At 36.5% G+C, this 19,188-nt stretch overlaps 1 protein-coding gene across 7 annotated transcripts in view; it reads left to right on the forward strand.

Annotated features, from left to right (window-relative positions):
* The first annotated feature begins 1,489 nt into the window (after window positions 1-1,489).
* The window catches only part of LOC145998733 (uncharacterized), a 28,051-nt gene continuing 10,352 nt past the window's right edge, over window positions 1,490-19,188 (forward strand). The window contains exons 1-4 of one of the 7 annotated variants that reach the window (XM_083135273.1): window positions 1,490-1,628; window positions 10,970-11,251; window positions 12,748-12,807; window positions 13,620-13,832. In XM_083135273.1, coding sequence (XP_082991399.1) covers window positions 1,626-1,628; window positions 10,970-11,251; window positions 12,748-12,807; window positions 13,620-13,832 — 558 coding nt within the window. In that variant the 5' untranslated portion in view covers window positions 1,490-1,625. Of the gene's footprint in view, window positions 1,629-1,648; window positions 1,874-2,119; window positions 2,279-10,969; window positions 11,252-12,747; window positions 12,808-13,619; window positions 13,833-19,188 lie in introns of those variants that run through there. The other 6 variants (XM_083135274.1, XM_083135272.1, XM_083135267.1 and 3 more) reach the window with 6 other exon arrangements.

Below are 19,188 nucleotides of genomic sequence, written 5' to 3' on the forward strand. Positions count from 1 at the left end.
GTTTATCGTTCGGCGGGCGGAAGTCAACGTCACGGCCTCGTGAGGCCCGGTTTCCGAGTTGAAGGTCGGTCTCCGGCCTCAGTCTCCGAACTCCATCTTGGCCTCCGGCCTCACATGGCCTCAGCCTCCGAACTCCATCTCGGCCTCACACGGCCTCAGGCTCGCAATGGTCGTGGAGGTCGAGGCTGAGGTTGAGTCCGGGTCTCATGAGGCTGGACATCTCTGGTCTCGATCCCGACTTCGGTGAATGATTTCCAAACTTTTCAGGGTCCCGAGATGGTTATTTTTAAAAGTGGTTAATTCTTGATGTTTTCTGCATTGTAAGTGTCTTGACACTTCTCGGAAATTGTAAAATAATAATAATAAGAAGAAGAAAATAAAAGACAGTGACGTAAAATTCGTGATTTCCACAACGTCGGGAAATTTTTAAACATTTCCCGTCCCGAAAATTTCCCGGCTTAGTCCGGAAATCACGATTCTCTCCCGTCCCGACCAAAAAAAGTTCTGTCCTGCACATTCCCTAGTCATTAGCAAGGTTGCTAAAGGTCCAGGAATTTTAGTGGGAATGAATGTATAGGTAATTTAGAATCTTTTCCTTTAGAAAGCATTTAGCGATTTTATTTTAATGCTAACAGAACCTAACCTAACTACGAGAGCATTTAGGTTTATTATTAGAAGAATGCTAAGGGACATACTCTTAAAACATTTTTGTGAAAGTAATCGCTACAACTTCACAGTATGTGTTACAGACGTAATCACATACATAGCATGATGAAATCACGATAAAACAAAGACAGAGTCTGCTGCCACGCGCATGTTTTTTGAGGTTCCAGCAGAAAAAGAACGTGGCAGCAGACACTACCTTTTTTAATGTGTGTGTCTGGTAACCCTAGTAAGGGGACTTTTGGTACACCCTGTACAAGATAAATGAAGATTTCAGGCAAAGACTAGCCTACGACAAATGGCGTGGCCAAGGGAGGGTGTGTAGGGGTTATCCCCCTAGCCATTCAGTAAATTAGAAAACTCAATTGCTGGAAAATTCCAAGTTAATGAGCTAGAGACTAAAAAAAGCACTCCTTTCGAAAATATGGGTACATTACTGCCTACCATACTTCATGATATCCCGAAAATTCCTACCTGAACGCTGAAACTTTGCACTTCGAAAATCGAAAGCCCACGTTTCCTTGGGATTTAAGACTCAACACCACCATGTAGCGAATTATTTTTCTTTTCAGTTTTCGAAAAATAATGATTCAATAGGCAGATGAAGTTTGCCCTACTTTCCCTTCTTCGCGCATGAACATGAGAGTAGTGGTCTGGTTTGTGCAAATTGTAATTTGTCTTATTTTGCACGATACAAAATACACGTGCATCTATAGGCTATATTGGTAACAAATTTAAAGGAGGTGACTGAAACCACGTTTATGAACGCGTCTTACAACGTATGTTCGCATTAGTTTTGCAAAAGTATATAAGTAAATACAACCAGCATTACACCTTCCGCCATTTTAATTCCCACAATTCATTAGATGACTAGTGCAAAGCAGACGAGAACGAGATTCGTGTAGTGAATCTTGTGGGGCAGAGGACTGGTGGTTTGTAATAACTGCCAACACGTCTGCTTAATGGTGAGTTAATTCACCCAAAACGTGTGCATGGAGATAATATAAACACATGAAATGCACTGCTGCATTCAAGCACAAATTGTTGTGTATATCGGGTGATGGTACTGAATCAACAAATGTTGCATGAGTTTTGAATACTACCTACCTTTTCTGGTGGATTATCGTGAAGTTATTTTGTTCACCTTTCCGGAAATGCCAAGACGTTTTCTCATTGCTATGGTTTGTATCGACGTTTTCTCATTGCTATGGTTTGTATCGAAAATTATTGAGCATTTTTCTAAAAAAAAATCCTGTAATGAATGTAAATGTAATAAGTAAATTATTGTCAAAATATCCTGAAATTAATAGATTCCATGGAAGACGCCGACCTTTTTTTTATTTAAACAGTGTCTTCATTTTTATTGAAAGAAGTCGTTGACATAGTTACGTATCTCAAGGTAACAATGGAATATTGGCAAAAAATCGTGCTTACATATATTTTAGCATGATTAGTTCGACCAGAATGTGACTTTTCTCTTTCTTATTTTTGTACTTGAATGGAAGTGAAAAAATTAAGCTGCAATCCACTGCATAATTACGCAGTCCGAATGCAACCAACGGTTTATATCATAAAATCTATTTTGCCATCTCCCAGCTATGTGTTGAAATTGTGTGTAAGTGAAGTCTAGATGCTCGAGTTGTATTTACTAGCATGCACAACCAGCAATTGCTTGCTTTTATCCCTGTTTGTTAATATTTAAAATTACCTGGGATTATCCCCAAAGCAGAGGTATTAAAAGATCCCATGGATAGTTTCTAAGTTTACATTTTGTATAAGTTGTGAATAATTTTTCTTGAAAACTTGATACAATGCACACCAAGAAAAGGAGGAGGATAAATTATCCCTGATCATGTGCTATTTCCATTTATTACCTACATGCTGATGTTAAGTAATACAAAATACAACACATACAAAATAATCACGTTTAAGCATAATAAACAAAACTTGGCATAATTTGATACACTCAGGGTTTAAAGTAGGTAACAGTTCTTTATATCGGAGACACATTTCTTCATTTGTACAGAAGAAGCTACTTACGGAAATGAGTTTCTCTAAGGTTTCCAACATTCCTCAAGGTATTTTCTTTCATCCTAGAATCTATTTCACGGGGAGAGGGGGAGGGAAAGAGAAAGGTTTTCCCAAGGTGGGTGGGGTGGGTGTGGGTACAGGAGAGAGAGAGAGAGAGAGAGAGAGAGAAAAGAGAAGGAATTTACTTTAGGGGAAACGGTCATCCCCAGGGAGGGGAGAGGGAAATTGAGAGAGAGACCATGGGGAAGAGGATGGTGGCTTTCTCTCTCTCTCTCTCAGGAAGGGGGTGACGAGCCTCCCCAGCAAATTGGAAGGGGGGCCAAAAGAATGGGTCGAGGGGGGGGAGGAGGGTCCTGGTTGGTTTGGTGGGCACTTCTCTTTTCTTCATAGGGAGAGAGGAAAGAGGGAGGGCTTCTTCCTCTTTCCCTTTCTTCCCCTCTCCTGTCATGGGTGTGCATGGGTGGGGTGGGTGTGGGTTTAGGTATTTTTCAAGAGAAATATCTCACCCACGCACAAGTGCCATTGCTTTTGCTACGTGAACCGGATGCTGCATACGTTTGGTGACGTAACCTCCTGTCAGTGTTTCCAACCCCCCCTTTTGTTAAACTATGCTTGCCTAACCCAACCTTATCGGAAATGGTTCGTGGGGCTATCCGTCAGCTACCCGTGCATAATGTATAATTTGCACACGTAACGAACCGATAGTAGGTATTTTTCGGTGAAGAAGGTTGGAAACATTGCATACCTACAACACTAGACAACCTGTGCCTGCCATATTGTGAGTTAAGGAAGCAAAAGAAGGAATAACAAAAACTACTCTCTATGTGAAAAATTGTTTGTTTGCGTGTAAAAAGCATATTGGCAACTTGAACTATGTTCCGCAATACACAATTGGTAAATACGAACCATGCAAAACACAAAATAAAATATCCCATTTTAATGTGTGTCCGATATAACGAACTGTTACCTTAAAGTATATTTGGAGTATATATTTTCCAGACATTTAACTGCTTTAAAACGATCGCGTCAATGGCCTGATAATGATTGGTCATCACCATTTCCATGTTGCGCGCTGCAGTGGCCTTGTACCGAGAGTGTTGAGTGACTTTTTGAGCAACCCTGTATATACATTGTACTAGATAAGTTCGAACATCTATTTTTTTCTTCCAAATGTAGTGATTTACGCAGTACGCACAATTCTTTGCATTTTGATCTTCGCATTGAAACACATTCGAAAGAAAAATATTAATAGATAAAATTTAGGAGGATATACAGATTTTCAGCCAGCGATTAATTTAAACAAGTTATGGCATGTATATTTATTCATTCATTGTTGTTCACACTTTTAACCTGGAAAGGCAGCAAACAGACAGAAAAATCTTGTTTTTAAAGAAAATAAGAAAATCGTGCACAATGTAATTACTATAGGTTACACTTTTCTTAACCTAGCTGTAATGCATGGCTCTAACTTATTCACTGACCAAGTCATTCATGTGTCACTTGGATTCACCCGCCCTGGCTGACTTTATATTCCATTAGGTCATTTTAGATCTACATCTACCGCCTTAAAATTTTAAAATCACAATAAAAAATAAAATCATTCTGAAATGTCATTACCTCAAAACGTCTGATGGAAATTAAAACACCAACACCATAAGTTTCATGAGCTCATTCTCAAATTTACTGGCAAAAATGCATAATGTAAGTAAGCTACAATTACATAAAAACTAAACAGATTAAATAAAAATAAATCACCTCTAAGCAAAATGTTAGAATTTCAGAATAATGTCACACAATTAAATGCAAAGATTCGTTCCTTCTAAATTAAGCAGCCCCTCAAAAAAATAAAGCACGATTACACAATATAAGGAAGATACAATTACATCAAAAGCATATTAAATTCTCGTTTTTTTTATAGTTTGATAGGAATGTATTTTCTCGGTTTTGTCATACATTGAATTGAATGTATTTCTAGGTTTCGTATCGAGTTGAATATGTTTGTCTCATTCTCGGTTTTTCATAGTTTGAAATGAATGTCTTTCTTGGTTTCGTATCGAATTGAAAATGTTTGTCTCGTTCTCGGTTTTTCATAGTTTGAAATGAATGTCTTTCTCGGTTTCGTATCAAGTTGAAAATGTTTGTCTCGTTCTCGATTTTTTCATAGTTTGAAATTAATGTTTTTCTCGGTCTGGTATAGAGTTGAAAATGTTTGTCTCGTTCTCGATATTTTCATAGCTTGAAACAATTGTCTTTCTCGTTTTCGCATCGAGATAGTTTGAAATGAATGTTTCACTCTCGGTTTAGTCTCGAATTGCAATTGTTTCTATCGTTCTCATTTTTCCTTTTGAACTGCAAAAATGTTGAGCCGTTCTCTGTTTTGCCACGAGTTTGAAATGAATGTCTCGTTCTCGGTTTCTTCTTGAATTGGAAAAGTTTTACTTGTCCTTGGCTTCATAAGCACTTCTGCTTGTTTGTTGATATATCTCATCAATTCACTGTTTGTACTCGTAATCGTGATTAACCTAGAGAGTTTGAAAAGCAACGTAGCCTTTTTATAAAGTACAAAATTATTCTAGATTGTCTTTATTGTTATAAGCTTACCCAACTAAATATTAGAGGGAATAGAAAAAAAGATATCAAGGGTGAGTTTCCGTTTATTTAATTTAAGCATAATGTAGTGTAAAGTATGTGCAAGTGGAGGAATATCATAAAGAGAACTACGTATAGAGAAAAGTAGTATTGTCTATAAGAATGAATAGAACATAGATTCTTGTCTAGTTAATTACTCATGTAATAATTTTAAATGAAGGAGAGGAATTGCTAGCTGTATAGGAGTATACAAAGGCAACTTGAAAACGCCATTTCAAACAAAACATGCATCTTATACTAGCTACTTGAAATTACCTTGGAAGCTTTTGTTGGTGAAAAATATTTCCTATAGATAGCTCTAATCCATTTTTCTCGGCTTTGTGGATGGTTTGGAAACGAAAACATTGTCACTGTTGACTCATTGTCATAATTCCCTTTACAATATGGCACACAACTACAAAATGGCATGATGCCATCGAAAGTTTACTTCTTGTACAAAAAACAAGAAACCCCCCCCCCTCCCACTAAAACACTAAATGTAAGGCGAAAGCACATCCACCTGTAAAAGCACACTTTCACAGTACACAGCTAGAAGCTCAACTAAGTAGCATTTTTGCAGGGTGTGGAGAATTTCCACCCCCCAAGGGTCTCCCTGTCACTACGTCACGATTGGAGGTTGTTGACCGAAATGAGTTTCAGGGGGTGATGGCCTGGCCTACTACACGGATGTGTGGATTCTTTAGTTGTCGTGTATAAAGCTTACGTCAGTGTGCATTTATTTTCGTTCAGGCGACAAGTACTTTTTTCTGAACAACATGGAGTTGAAAAAATACCGCAACATGTTCCAATATGAACTGGTGTTGCTAATATGTTGCATGACATAAGTATGCAGGGGTATTACGTTCTTAAATGCTTTCATTGTTAGGCAGGCCAGGTTTAGAGCTGTTAGCAATAAAATTACTTCTGTAAATACTTTCCAACATCTGATCATGTAATTTCTGGTCTTCAGCACTTTGTTGTTCTCACTACCTGGTGACAGTAGTAGTCAAAACTATTTTTAATTTAAATTAACTTCTTAGCAGTTACTTCAGCAACACTACCAATCAATATATAAACTCCTTACAAAAATGGAACAATTACAGAATATCGGAAGTATCTCCGATTGCTTTCAAATTCTGCATACTCACTAATATTGGCATCCTAATCACGAATCTGCAGTTAAAAATTGGCGGTCACGTCTAGAAAATGCGAAATAAGTAGAAATAAGGGGGTCCGTGAACGAAGTAAACACCCGTGATTTATGAAGGAAACAACAATTTTTTGCAATGATTAGCGTTAAAAAACTATGTTTATGAATACCTTGAATTTTAACTATGCTTGCCTAACCTAACCTTACATGAATGGTTCGTGGGGCAAGTATTTTTTCCACATTTACTAAACACTCCATATTGTCACATGTAAAGCAACGCTCCGTGGAACGTATAGCGAACTTCACTTCTTCACATCATCAATGTTGGCGACCATATTAGTGTATCGACAGTCTTAGCGGTAATGTATGCACGGTATTTCACATTTTCTAGACGTGACCGCCAATTTTTAACTGCAGATTCGTGATTTCGAGCTCAAAATTAGAGAGTATACCAAATTTGAACGCAATCTGAGATACTTCCGGTATTCTGTAATTATACCACAAAAAGTGTGGAATATTGTTATATTAGGTGATAGGCATGGTGGCATATGTCGGCGAAAGCACAAGAACGCCCAGCAGACAGACAGATATAATGTGTTGTTGCATTCCAAGACTTTGCCTATCACCTAATGCCTAATATAACATTATTCCAAAGTTTTTGTGAGAAGTGTATCATAAAATGTGATAAAATACAATGTTATGACATGATTCAGGTAATTACTTTTGCTGGTGAAAGTAGTCTGACCTCCTTGCCTGCTGAAAATAGCCTTACATGCTATTCTCGCCACGTAATGAAAGTATTTGCAGCCAAAACTAATACATTGTCATGATTAGACAAAAAATTAAATAATATAAATCAGTCAGTTTAACCCTCCATTGGTCATTCTGTACCTCTGAGATACATGCAAATAACATTGTTTATTTTCTTGAAAACTATAAGGCGTTTGGTTCCAAGCTTCTCGGTAGTTTATTCCCTCTTGTCTGTATACAGATGATCACAGTCTCCGCCTGGTGCCCTTTCGTGTCTGGACTTAGTAGGCTATTTGTATCTATGAGATACTGAGCGACCGAGTACATTTGGTTTAATGGTAGCACAGCCTTGTAGGATAGACTGCTAGGATCAGGAAAAAATTCTGAATTCATCTATTCCATGCTCTACAGCAGTGATGGGGAATGCAATGAATATGATATCATCAGTGATAATGCGTCAGTATGAGAAGATAATTTAGACTGAACTGGAGTATGATGGCAATTGCGATGACGGCAGTGTGACAAATATAAATAAATGTTTTTAAGATGACAATAAGTACCATATGTGTGCTAAAGAATTGCTTTTAAGATGCTTTAGAATCATTATATGTAGGGCTAAAATAAAATAAGGTGAAAAATAAAAAGTAATCATAGTAAAACCATACTTGTATCTCGCAGATACAGCGCAACCGATCATGTTACTTTTCCAGGTGCAACCGAAAAAGAGCTAACAATAACACTTTGCTTTATATAAAATAATAATAATATGCTTTATATAAGATACTGCAGAACTTAACCACACTATGACTGCAAAATACAACCTTCATTAAATTTTAGAAATCATTTTCTACTACGTGTCACTGTCTTAGCTTCGATGAATAATAGCAAATCAAAGTGCAAAATCTTGTATTTTTTTTTCAGTATGACTGAAGAAGACCGGACCCCCCTCCAATTTTCTTCATATTTGGCATACTTACTAATTGAGGCCTGCTAATGACGAATCTGAAGTTAAAATTTGTCGGAAACGTCTAGAAATTGCAAAATAATTGCGAGCCATTGACGCTAGCCACACGAACCATTGACGTGTGGTTAGGTTAGGCAAACGTAGTTAAAATTTTGTGTCATGGTAGTATCAGGATCTAGAAATTGCAAAATGATTACGAACCATTGACGTGTGGTTAGGTTAGTTTCGGTTAGGTTAGGCAAAATTTGGTGTCGTGGTAGTATCAGGAATATTGTCACATGTAAAGCAACGCTCCATGGAACGGATAGCGAACTTCACTTGTTCACATCATCAAACATGGCGACCATTGACGCTAGCCATACGAACCATTGATGTGTGGTTAGGTTAGGCAAACGTAGTTCAATATTTGCTTGTGAAACAAAAAAATTCGCGAAAATCTATGGTTTCCATTCCGAAAACTAACGCCTTATTTTCGCTTATTTTGCAATTACTAGACTTTGCAATTACTTTTAACTTCAGATTCGTGATTAGGAGGCCTCAATTAGTGATTATGCCAAATATGAAGAAAATCGGAGAGGAGCCCGCCCGGTCATCTTCAGTCATTCCTTTTTTTTCAAACATTGGATAATCTTAAAACTCTGCTGGAAATTGTACCTTCATAAGCTGTTTCTAATAATATTCCTTGTGTTTGGAAATGGTGCTCTTACTGGGAATTTAGAAAAAATAGATCTGCTGTGAAATCTTTGTAGAGCATCCAGGAGAATGATGATGTTTTCAATTGTGTTATGGATAAGCTAATCATTTTGTTTCCACTGATTGTAGCATTTTGCTTGCATATGACTTGCATGGCTGTTTGAGGGATTTTTGTAATGCCCAAGACCAATTTTTCTTCTATCAGCAAAATTGTAGCATATAAGATTTGTAGCACATTTTACGTAAACATTCTGCTCACTGTAAGATAATTAGAAATAGGTGTATTTTTTTTAAATGTCCAGCTTAATTTTAAGTATTAGAAATATCATATTTGCATTTAGCACCCTCTTTTATTTTGTAGAATAACAAGTCTGAATTGTGAATTTAACTGCTGCTGTCTGAAATATTTAGATGCGAACATGTATACACATTTGAATCTTGAGCACTTTCCCATAATTGTGGTGTATTGATGCCCTGTTGGTTACATCATATTGTGTTACTCTCATGCTATATGGATGGTCTAACATCCAGATCTCGTTGTGACTGATTGTCACACTTTTAAATTTTTCTGAGAAGGAAGTTTCATCTACTTTGATATGTTTGAAATGTTTCTGAAATGTCTCAGTGCATGGGTGGCCAATGGAGAAAAATGCAAGTGACACTCAATGGAATTCTCACCCTTAGGACATTCATAGCAAATTATCACAATTGGAGAAATTGCCGTTGAACACAAATATGACATGGAAAAGTCTATTTCCGAAATTTTAGATAATACCGAACCATTAAATCTAGAGAAACAGTTGTCTCTGATGGGTACTGCACCTTATGTCTTGCAGTGTGGCTCAACCATCACTTGCTGTTGAATTGTGATAGATTTATTTCATTAATATATTCTGCAACCTTACTACAGCCATTTTAAATAGATTTGATGAAGCAATTAGCACAGAGAGAAAGAGAGTTAAAGCTGTCTCACTCAGCAGTCTACATGAACACATAGCAGATGATGTTCCTAATACCTTCCTGGCATTTTGGATTTCAAAATTAAGGATCCATAATTCCTTACATTGTTGTAACATAGCAGTAACTATGTAATATTATTGACAAGATTCATTGTATAATTGCTTTTTGGTTTTTGTTGAATATCCCATTGTTATAACCAGGGGTAGACAAAACTAAAAATAATTCAAGTGCTGGCCCTCTTTTCTCAGGAGCCTGTGTTTTTTTCAAATACAGGCTAAGAAAGTGGTGAATTCAACTAAGATAAGCTATGAAATGTGATCTTAAGACATTTATTTATTTATAATTTATTAATTAATACAAGATTCTTGCACTGGAGTGGCCTTCCCAAAGAAGGCTCAACTGGAAACAGCATGAATAACTGTACAATACATTGTACTATATGGCCAACTCTACCATATTGCTACAGATTTTATAATTATGGTAGCAACAGTGCAAAAATTTATAATGGCATGTTTATTATTCTGATTTAATGATAAACATGATACAGAAAATACACAAACATTAAAAAACACACACGGTACTCATTATTTAAAAAAAAAAAATACTGTAATGGAAATTTCCGTAGGCAAACTCGAAATATTAAGAAAAAATTAGAACTGATTATAAATATGTAGGTATCTGGTGAAAATTTCCCATGACAACCGGCGACCCTGTATTTTTCTACCCCTGGTTATAATTATCATCAATCAAAAAAGTATAGGGGTGAAGGCATATAGGGGGTATGGAGTTAGAGCCCCACACTTGCTTCATCAGTACCATGCCCCTGGCCACCTTTACCCCCCCAGAGTTTCCTCTAGGTACCCACTTTATCATTAATCAAACTAAAAATAATTGTCTGATGAAGGGTATTTATGTTATCCCGAAATGTTACAACAAAAATTGTGTTTATATGCTTGTAACAGTCGTAAACTACTAGAGAGAGAATGTGATATTGGTTGCAGTTATTGACAGACTTCAAAATAAGTAAGTACTTAATAAGCATGCCTAGGTAAGTTAGTTATCCAGAGTACTGTTATGAACCCGAATTCTTTATACTTGTAATAATGTAATACAATTTAATTTCTTTCTAGTCATCTGCAAGTACAACAGAGGCGTCTACCACCTCCTCCTCACCAGCCTCCTCCATCAATGTAAACAATGCTCCCAAATATGGCACGCTTGTTCCGAATCGCATATTTGTCGGGGGCATCTCTGCAAACACAACCGAATCCGAACTAGCACAACTGTTTTCTGCATATGGCAATGTTAAGGCAACCAAAATTATTAGCGACAGGGCTGGTGTGTCGAAGGGCTATGGGTTTGTTACCTTTGAAACTGAAGAGGAGGCAAAGCGTTTGCAGCGTGAGGTAGGCGTAAGTTTTGTGGTTGTTTCTAAACTTCAATAAAAGCACATTTTAAGAGTTTATCAATGTAGAGTGAGCTTGAAAATATTTTCCTTTGGAATATGTAAACTATTTGCGGTTGAACATGTTATGGGTTTTTCTATCTATCATGTGTAGAACTTGCAGATACCAACCAGCTAAAATTGAAATATAATTCTGGATTATATATATTTTTTAAATGATTGATCCATTTAAAACTCTTGAAAAATTATGTGAAACATCCCAGCATTAAGCACTAAGAAAGTTTAGTCCCTGTAAGAAAACTATTTTTTTTATTAGTTCTACTTATCCATAGTTAAGAAACTTGAATATAAAAAGTCTTAAATCCAGATAATATACAGGGTGAATCATGATTATGTTAACACTTAAATGCATATTGTTTTCTGTAGCAGTTCTTTTAGAACTGCTACAGAGATAGGTTTGGAAGTTAACTAAAAGAAAACTAAATATATGCTTACAGGCCGAAACCAAGTGTTAGGTAATAATCAAAATCTAATTATTGATAACAACTCGTTTGAACCACTTTCCAAATTCAAATACTTAGGAGTAATATTAACAAATGAAAATTATATTAAAGAGGAAATAAAAAGTAGGCTTAATTCAGGAAATGCATGTCACTTCTCTCTTCATAAACTTTTGTCTTCTCGTTTAATATCTAAGAAACTAAAAGTTAAAATATACAAAGCAGTAATTTTGGCTGTAGTATTATATGGGTGTGAAACTTGGTCCCTTACATTGAAAGAGGAACATAAATTGAGAGTATTTGAAAATAAGATCCTTAGGAAAATATTTGGACCTAAAAGGGATGAGGAGACAGGTGAGTGGAGAAGGTTACATAATTTAGAACTACATAATTTGTACTCATGTCCAGATATTATTAGAATAATTAAATCAAGAAGACTTAGGTGGGCAGGCCATGTGGCACGAATGGGAGAGGAAAGAGGAGTTTACAGGATTCTTGTTGGGAAACCAGATGGTAAGAGACCTGTAGGAAGGCCAAGACGAAGATGGAGGGACAACGTTGAGATGGACCTAAAGGAAATCGGTAGGGATGGAAAAGAGTATATAGATCTTGCTCAAGATAGGGACAGATGGAAGGCCTGTGTTGCTGCAGCCATGAACCTTCGGGTTTAAGAAGGCTAGAGAGTTAGTTAGTTAGTAGCAGTTCTTGAGTCTATGTATTTATATATATTGTCCACTGTATTTGACAAAGTGGAATATGGACAACTTGGTAACAAGTGTATAAATAATCATGCAGAAAATTTTCTGTTCATTGCAGATATTATTATGTGCCTCATTGCTCTAAGTGTTAACATTATTATGACTCACCCTGTATGACTAAAGTAGCTACCGGTAAATTAACAACTGCTGAGTGGTGAATGTTTGTGGACATTCTACAATCAATTAGTGAAGAACATGTCATTTTTTCCTTCCTGAAATACGTGTTTTTTCTCTATTCTTTGCAGGCAGATTGTATCACATTAAAGGAGAGAAAATTAAACATAGCACCTGCCATTAAGAAACAGGTGAGTAGCATATTTTTTTGTTATGTGTCTGCAGGAAAAAAAACGAGAAAGTAGCTAGAAAGAGAGGGGGGGGGGTATAAATGAAAGGAGTTGCAACCTGGCCACATGTTCGCTGGGGAAACAATTGGCATAGTACTACAGCGATGCTAGGCATTAGGAAAAGATAGCAATGGGCACAGGACAAAAAGGCATTTTCACTTTTAGGCAAAAATTGCTTTATTTGTTATTACTAAAAATGGTATAGATTAACATGCTTTCCATGTAAATTTTATGGTTTCTAAATATCTATGAGTAATACAGTTTGTGGTTTTATAATATAAACCGTTTCTACATGCAAATTGACTTTGTGTTGCTTAACCCAGTACTTTTGGGCTTCATCATTCTTACCACACTGCATTTCTCACAGTATTATAGTACATTAATTAATTACTTGTCTAATAGATAGGTTATCACCATATGGTTCTAGTTTGATCTCTAATGTTTTACTGCCCCCTGTGCAATGCACAATTGCATAAAGGCGTACAGAGTGTGGAAGTACTCTCAGGCATTGTGGAAGTGAAGTACTCAGTGCCACTCTGAAACCACCTTCCCCAAGAGCACCATTGATTAGAGGCTGGTGAGCCCCAGAGCCATTTTATATAGGAACAGGGTTTCCATTTTATACAGGGCTGTTAACTTTCAATTGAGTACATCCACTGGAAGATGCAGCCTTCTGAAAATTAAGCAATGAACCTGCTGATGGTATTGTAATTGTGTTTTGCTTGCTTTTAGTATTAAATTGCAGTTCAGCATTCGTTAAAATTTCCTTACAGCAGCCATATAGCAGATCATACGAGGCTACACCAGCTGCTCCAAGCAACACAGTGTTTTACCAGAATGGAGTGCCTTATACATATCACAACGGAATGGCATTTTTCACTGCAGCTCCAGATACATATGCATTCCCCCAACCCCAGGCTGCTTACCCTATGATGTATCCTCAGCCGATGTATGTTCCACATCAATACCAATATCAGGCAGTGCCAGTAAGTATTTGAATCGCTTTTATAATCTATAAGTTGGATAGTTGCATTTTCAGGTTTTTTTTTTTTTTTTTTTTTTAATTGTCATAAAATTCTTAGTTGAGTATTTTTCAATTATGTACCAGATCATTAATTTTTATAAAATTAGAAATGCATAGCATACCTATTAACTATTTTTAAATATGCCCACCCATCCCTTTCCCTATATAAAACAGATACATCATGCGTGCAGAATTTGTGATGTATAAAATTATGTATGGTGTGAAGAATCACCTTTTACATAATAGTCTGTTTCTACAGGTGAATGTTGTCAATAAATTTAATCTTCTGGTGCACAAAAGAACATGTTGGTCAAATGTTCAATGGACGAAATCAGTTAAGCGAAATCAGAATTTTTGGAATATGCTCTTCATATTCTGTTGTTCAAGTGTTGTGTTCCAAAGAAATGGATATTTTGCATTAATTATCTTTTGAAAGCACAGCTTTAAATGTCTTTGTAATATTGTAATTCAGTGAACACTTGGCTAAAGTTTATACACTGACACTTACATTGACCTCATAAATGAAATAAATGAATGCATGAAGAACTTAGTTTCACTCCCAAACAGGGAAAAAAAAAAGTTTAATTTCAGAACTAGTATATTTTTCATATTTTTAAATGTCAAACACAATTTTTCTGTTACTAAAATGTTCTTGAGAGAGTGTGTTTCAAAAGTTATGCAGCCCTAATAACTTGGTAACTGTAAGTGGTATTTACACTTTTCCCCCAATCTTTTGGTGTTATCCTCTGTCATATTTTAAATACTTCAAGTTGTCAATTTATTCTATACAGGAAGCTCCAGAAATTAATTAATGAAGCAAGGGAGAGAGAATCTTTTCTAGAATACTAATTTTGAGGGAAATGTTAAAATTTGTTTTTCTCTAATTTTTTTCTTTAATTTTACAACTAACATTTTATGTGATTTTCATATTATCATCATATCCATTACAAATTAAATAGTTTTGTTGTAATTTTATTTTAATTCTCTGTCGCGTATCTATCCAGTAGGTTATAATGAAATTAAACTTCAATGTCTTTACTTTTCCATTATACTTCTCTTGATTTACACTCCTTTTTAGTGAGTGAACTGATATGAGCGAAAAACATAAATGTATAAGGTTTAACAAGTGTTAAAATAAACTGCTTATTAGTTTTTGGTTTGAATTTGAAGTACCATTACAAAATTATTACATTTTTAGAAACATTGATCATATCATTTTAAATAAATGCATGTGCTGGTTAATATCCAGGTTCTTTTCTACTAGATAGAGGATTTTGTATATTATATCATGTGTATGTGTCAGTGTGTATACTCTCGGCTTGTCTTATCAAAGTATATCCCTTCCCTGTTAATATTGTTGGGAGTCGGTGTTCGACAATGTGGTAATTACTCTGAATTTATTCAAAATTTTACTTTTCTGACATAGTCTAATAGTGGTTACGTGCCAGAAGCTGTTACATACGTGTCATCGCCTGTACCATACGTACTTCTGGATAGAATGTATTGACGTAATCACCAGGAGAAGGCTGGGTGGATCTAAAATATGCATAAGGTGGGAAATAGCATAAATTACAGCATGTTCGGCATCGCAGCATGAACTTTTTTGTGGGGATTAGATTAGCACCATGTTTGACTGTGTGTACATGAATGTTAGGTCTGTTTTATGTTAACAAGCATAAAAGAGACAAGATTCTGTGTTCCCAGACTAACAGCTTCATATGTGTGTGAACGATATTGGAAAACGTAAATTGAATAGTGTGTAACAAACATGGATGGTAAGAAAATGTAAATACATATTTGTGCTGCATTGCAAACTGCTGTTGGCTACATGGGGATACGAATTGAAGATAGTTTCAGGCCCTTTTCTTGCTCTGGTCTTGTTTTGTGACAACCTCTCTGTATTTGTTTACTGCCATAAGATGTGAACCCTAGCTGAATGTGTTTTAGAATGATTTTGGGTTGAAATTGTTTCAGTGCTAAAAATCTTAATTTTCCAAAGGTTAAAGACTAAAATGTATTGTTGATAAAGTGGATCTCCAAATGTGAAGCCAGCGACTCCATCCAAGAATGATAAACAAAATGGTCCATTACTGCGACAGTTGTGGGAAGGACTTCTAGAGATAAAAATATTAGAAAATCTGAGTCAAGAGTCCTAATAAATGGACTGACACTTGCTATTAGACAAAACCCAACATGATAAGACCTTGACCTTATTTTTTATGGAGTGAAGATGAATTAATACATTTGTTGCCAGGACAACACACTGTAACTGCCTGTAAGTCAAGGTAAAATTGCCATTGTTACGGAGTCATTGAAACAAACCCTAAAATTCTTATACATAATTCATATTATTTTCTGGCAGGCAAACCAGGTAATGATAAAAATCAATGCAAGGTTGTTTTTGAAAATTATATTTAGGAATTTTATGCATTTTCAACAAGTCCCTAACAATGACTATTTACTACTGATTGTCCCTGTAGTTGATGTTAAAATTGGTGTGCATAAAGAGTTGTTTTATTTTTTTTCAGAAAGTTTTTTTTTTTTAGGTTTGCTTTTTATATACTGTATAAACTAACAATACATTGAACTATTTTTTGGTGGAATCATGCAATTTGTGTAGAAAACAATGTAACTGTTGGTTGGTTGGGCCTTTGCCCCCACTTCCCCCTGAATCCTTAATTTCGGATGTTACTTAAAATGTTGCTTTTTACTTGTTCTTACATTTAGAATTTAAATTGTTTAGAAACATGCAGTAGTTCAGCAGTTATAGCCTTTTATCTTCAATTTTGTCCTGTAGGAACTAACGGGAAACAAAGGGCTTTTTCAAACGATGCTTTTAAGAATAGTAACAATGGATGTATTGTTTTGTAATTACAGTATATAATACCTTTAGGCATAAACTAATGAGCAAAAGAGACAGAACTGAAATACAGTGTACAGTTTTCAAGAAATGACATGTGAATAGCTGCTGTGTGCTAACATGTGGTCGAGACAAGATTTGACAATTAAGCCTTTGCCCCCGCGTCCCCCCTAAATCCTTAATTGAGGACCTTGCTTAAAATGCTGCTTTTTACTAGAATTTATTTTTTCAAAAAGATGCAGTACTTTACAAGTTATAGTCACTTTTAAATCTAACCCATAATAATATGGTTGTAACAAACTTCACTTGTTACTAGTAACAATGGATGTATTGTTCTGTAATTCGAGTATGTCATACCTTCGAATATATACTAAAGATCAAAAAAAGACAGAACTGAAATATCGTGTGTAGTTTTTGAGAAATTGCACGTTAATTGCTGCCACGCGTTTCTGATTGAAATATTGACCATCTGGCATTAAGGGGTTCACTTGTGGCTGTCGAAATTTCAACTGTCAGGCGGATAAAGGTTAAAAGGGGGGATGATGACAGTATTTTAGTAAATATTTTTTAGCTGTCGTGTGCAGGTCCCTTTACAACTGGCACTTTTAACCTTTCCCATGGGACTCTTTATACCCCTTTTCAACTTTAAGGTAAGCATTTTAAATAAGGGGATTTTTCCTCATATACTTAGAGGGGTGCCCTCAATCAATCAATCACTCCATAGTACATAATGAAATAAATTCTACAAAGGATGTGTTTGTATGTACAGAACTTGGATAACAGACACACGTTGGTTCCTTTCACTTATATATCTTACTGAAGAACTGTTAATGTTATTTTTGCTTTACTGTAGTTTGCATTGTACACTGATTCAGGTTAATGTAAAATTGACAAATATGAGGAATTTTTCCCCTTTTCATCTCCATCCATTTTCACTGTCATGCTTAACATAGTTGTTATTGTGTGATAGTAGAGGGCACAGTGTAGCTTCTGCAAATCATCTGGACGTCAGCTGATCATCTTCTTTATTATCAACGACACTTAACACATGAAGATAAAAAAAGAGTTACATGTATTTATGCATATATATATATATATATATATATATATATATATATATATATATATATATATATATATATATATATTAATGATGAAGGAGACAGTAAACACTTACCACACGAAGATAAATTATTCTATATTTCGCGATCTGAGTCGCATTTTCAAGTTGAAGGAGAAAGATCGGCGTTACTTAGAGAAGAGGCACAGAATACTGACCGTAGCGTCTCTACAATCAGTGTTGCCAGAAACAGTTGATAGATGACGAGAAGTACTTTCACCAGTGTTTACTGTAAGGTGGGTGGGTAATTTTGGGGAGGAGAGGAAAGTGTTACTGGTTGGCTAGGTTGAGTCTGGGGGGTATAGTGGCATGCATGCCCGTTATGTAGGCCCTTTCCCATCGCCTGCGGAAAGATGTGTCAGAGCGGGGGGGTAAAAGATGGATGATGGCAACACGGAAGCAGTTATTGAAGGTGGTGTTATGGCTGTTGGTGTGGACTCAACCTAGCCAACCAGTAACCCTTTCCTCTCCTCCCCAAAATTACCCACCCACCTTACAGTAAACACTGGTGAAAGTACTTCTCGTCATCTATCAACTGTTTCTGGCAACACTGATTGTAGAGACGCTACGGTCAGTATTCTGTGCCTCTTCTCTAAGTAACGCCGATCTTTCTCCTTCAACTTGAAAATGCGACTCAGATCGCGAAATATAGAATACTTTATCTTCGTGTGGTAAGTGTTTACTGTCTAATTCATCATTAATATTTATCCGCCCTTCTGGCAACTTTTCTGATCCTATTCCTGTGTTTATATATACATCCTCATCACTTCTCACACCCTCCAGGTGCACACGGCCACTGGCAAATTTACCCTCCATCCCAAAGGGACCTGCCATGCCTCAAACCTTATCTACATCCTCACCTGCAACATCTGTGGTGATTTTTACCTGGGGGAAACATCAACGGCCCTCAACCTCCGCATCAATAACCACCGCTCCTCCACCCACAACCTGGACTTCACTGTCGCCGTCCACACCAACCACCACAACATCAGTTTCAACGATTGCTTCCGGGTAGCGATCATCCACCTCCTACCCCAACCAGCCAACACCTCTGTTTGCAAAAGATGGGAGAGGGCCTATATATCGGCCATGAGTGCAACCACTCCACCTGGCCTGAACAAGGCCACCCAGTAATGCCCAACCCTCACCCACCCTCCCTCCCAACTCATCCTACACTCTCACAGTTTACGACGAGCCTGGTGACGAAACAGTGTTTTTTTCGTTCTACGCACCGCTTCTTCTTCAATGGGGACCTGGCAACTCTGCAGGACCCCAACTTCCGGTTCCGTCTTCTGTTTCTTCTCACACCGATGATGCTATAAATTAGCGAAAATTTTG

This window comes from Lepisma saccharinum, chromosome 14, assembly GCF_977018435.1.
Source record: "Lepisma saccharinum chromosome 14, izLepSacc3.1, whole genome shotgun sequence".
Lineage (NCBI taxonomy): Eukaryota > Metazoa > Arthropoda > Insecta > Zygentoma > Lepismatidae > Lepisma > Lepisma saccharinum.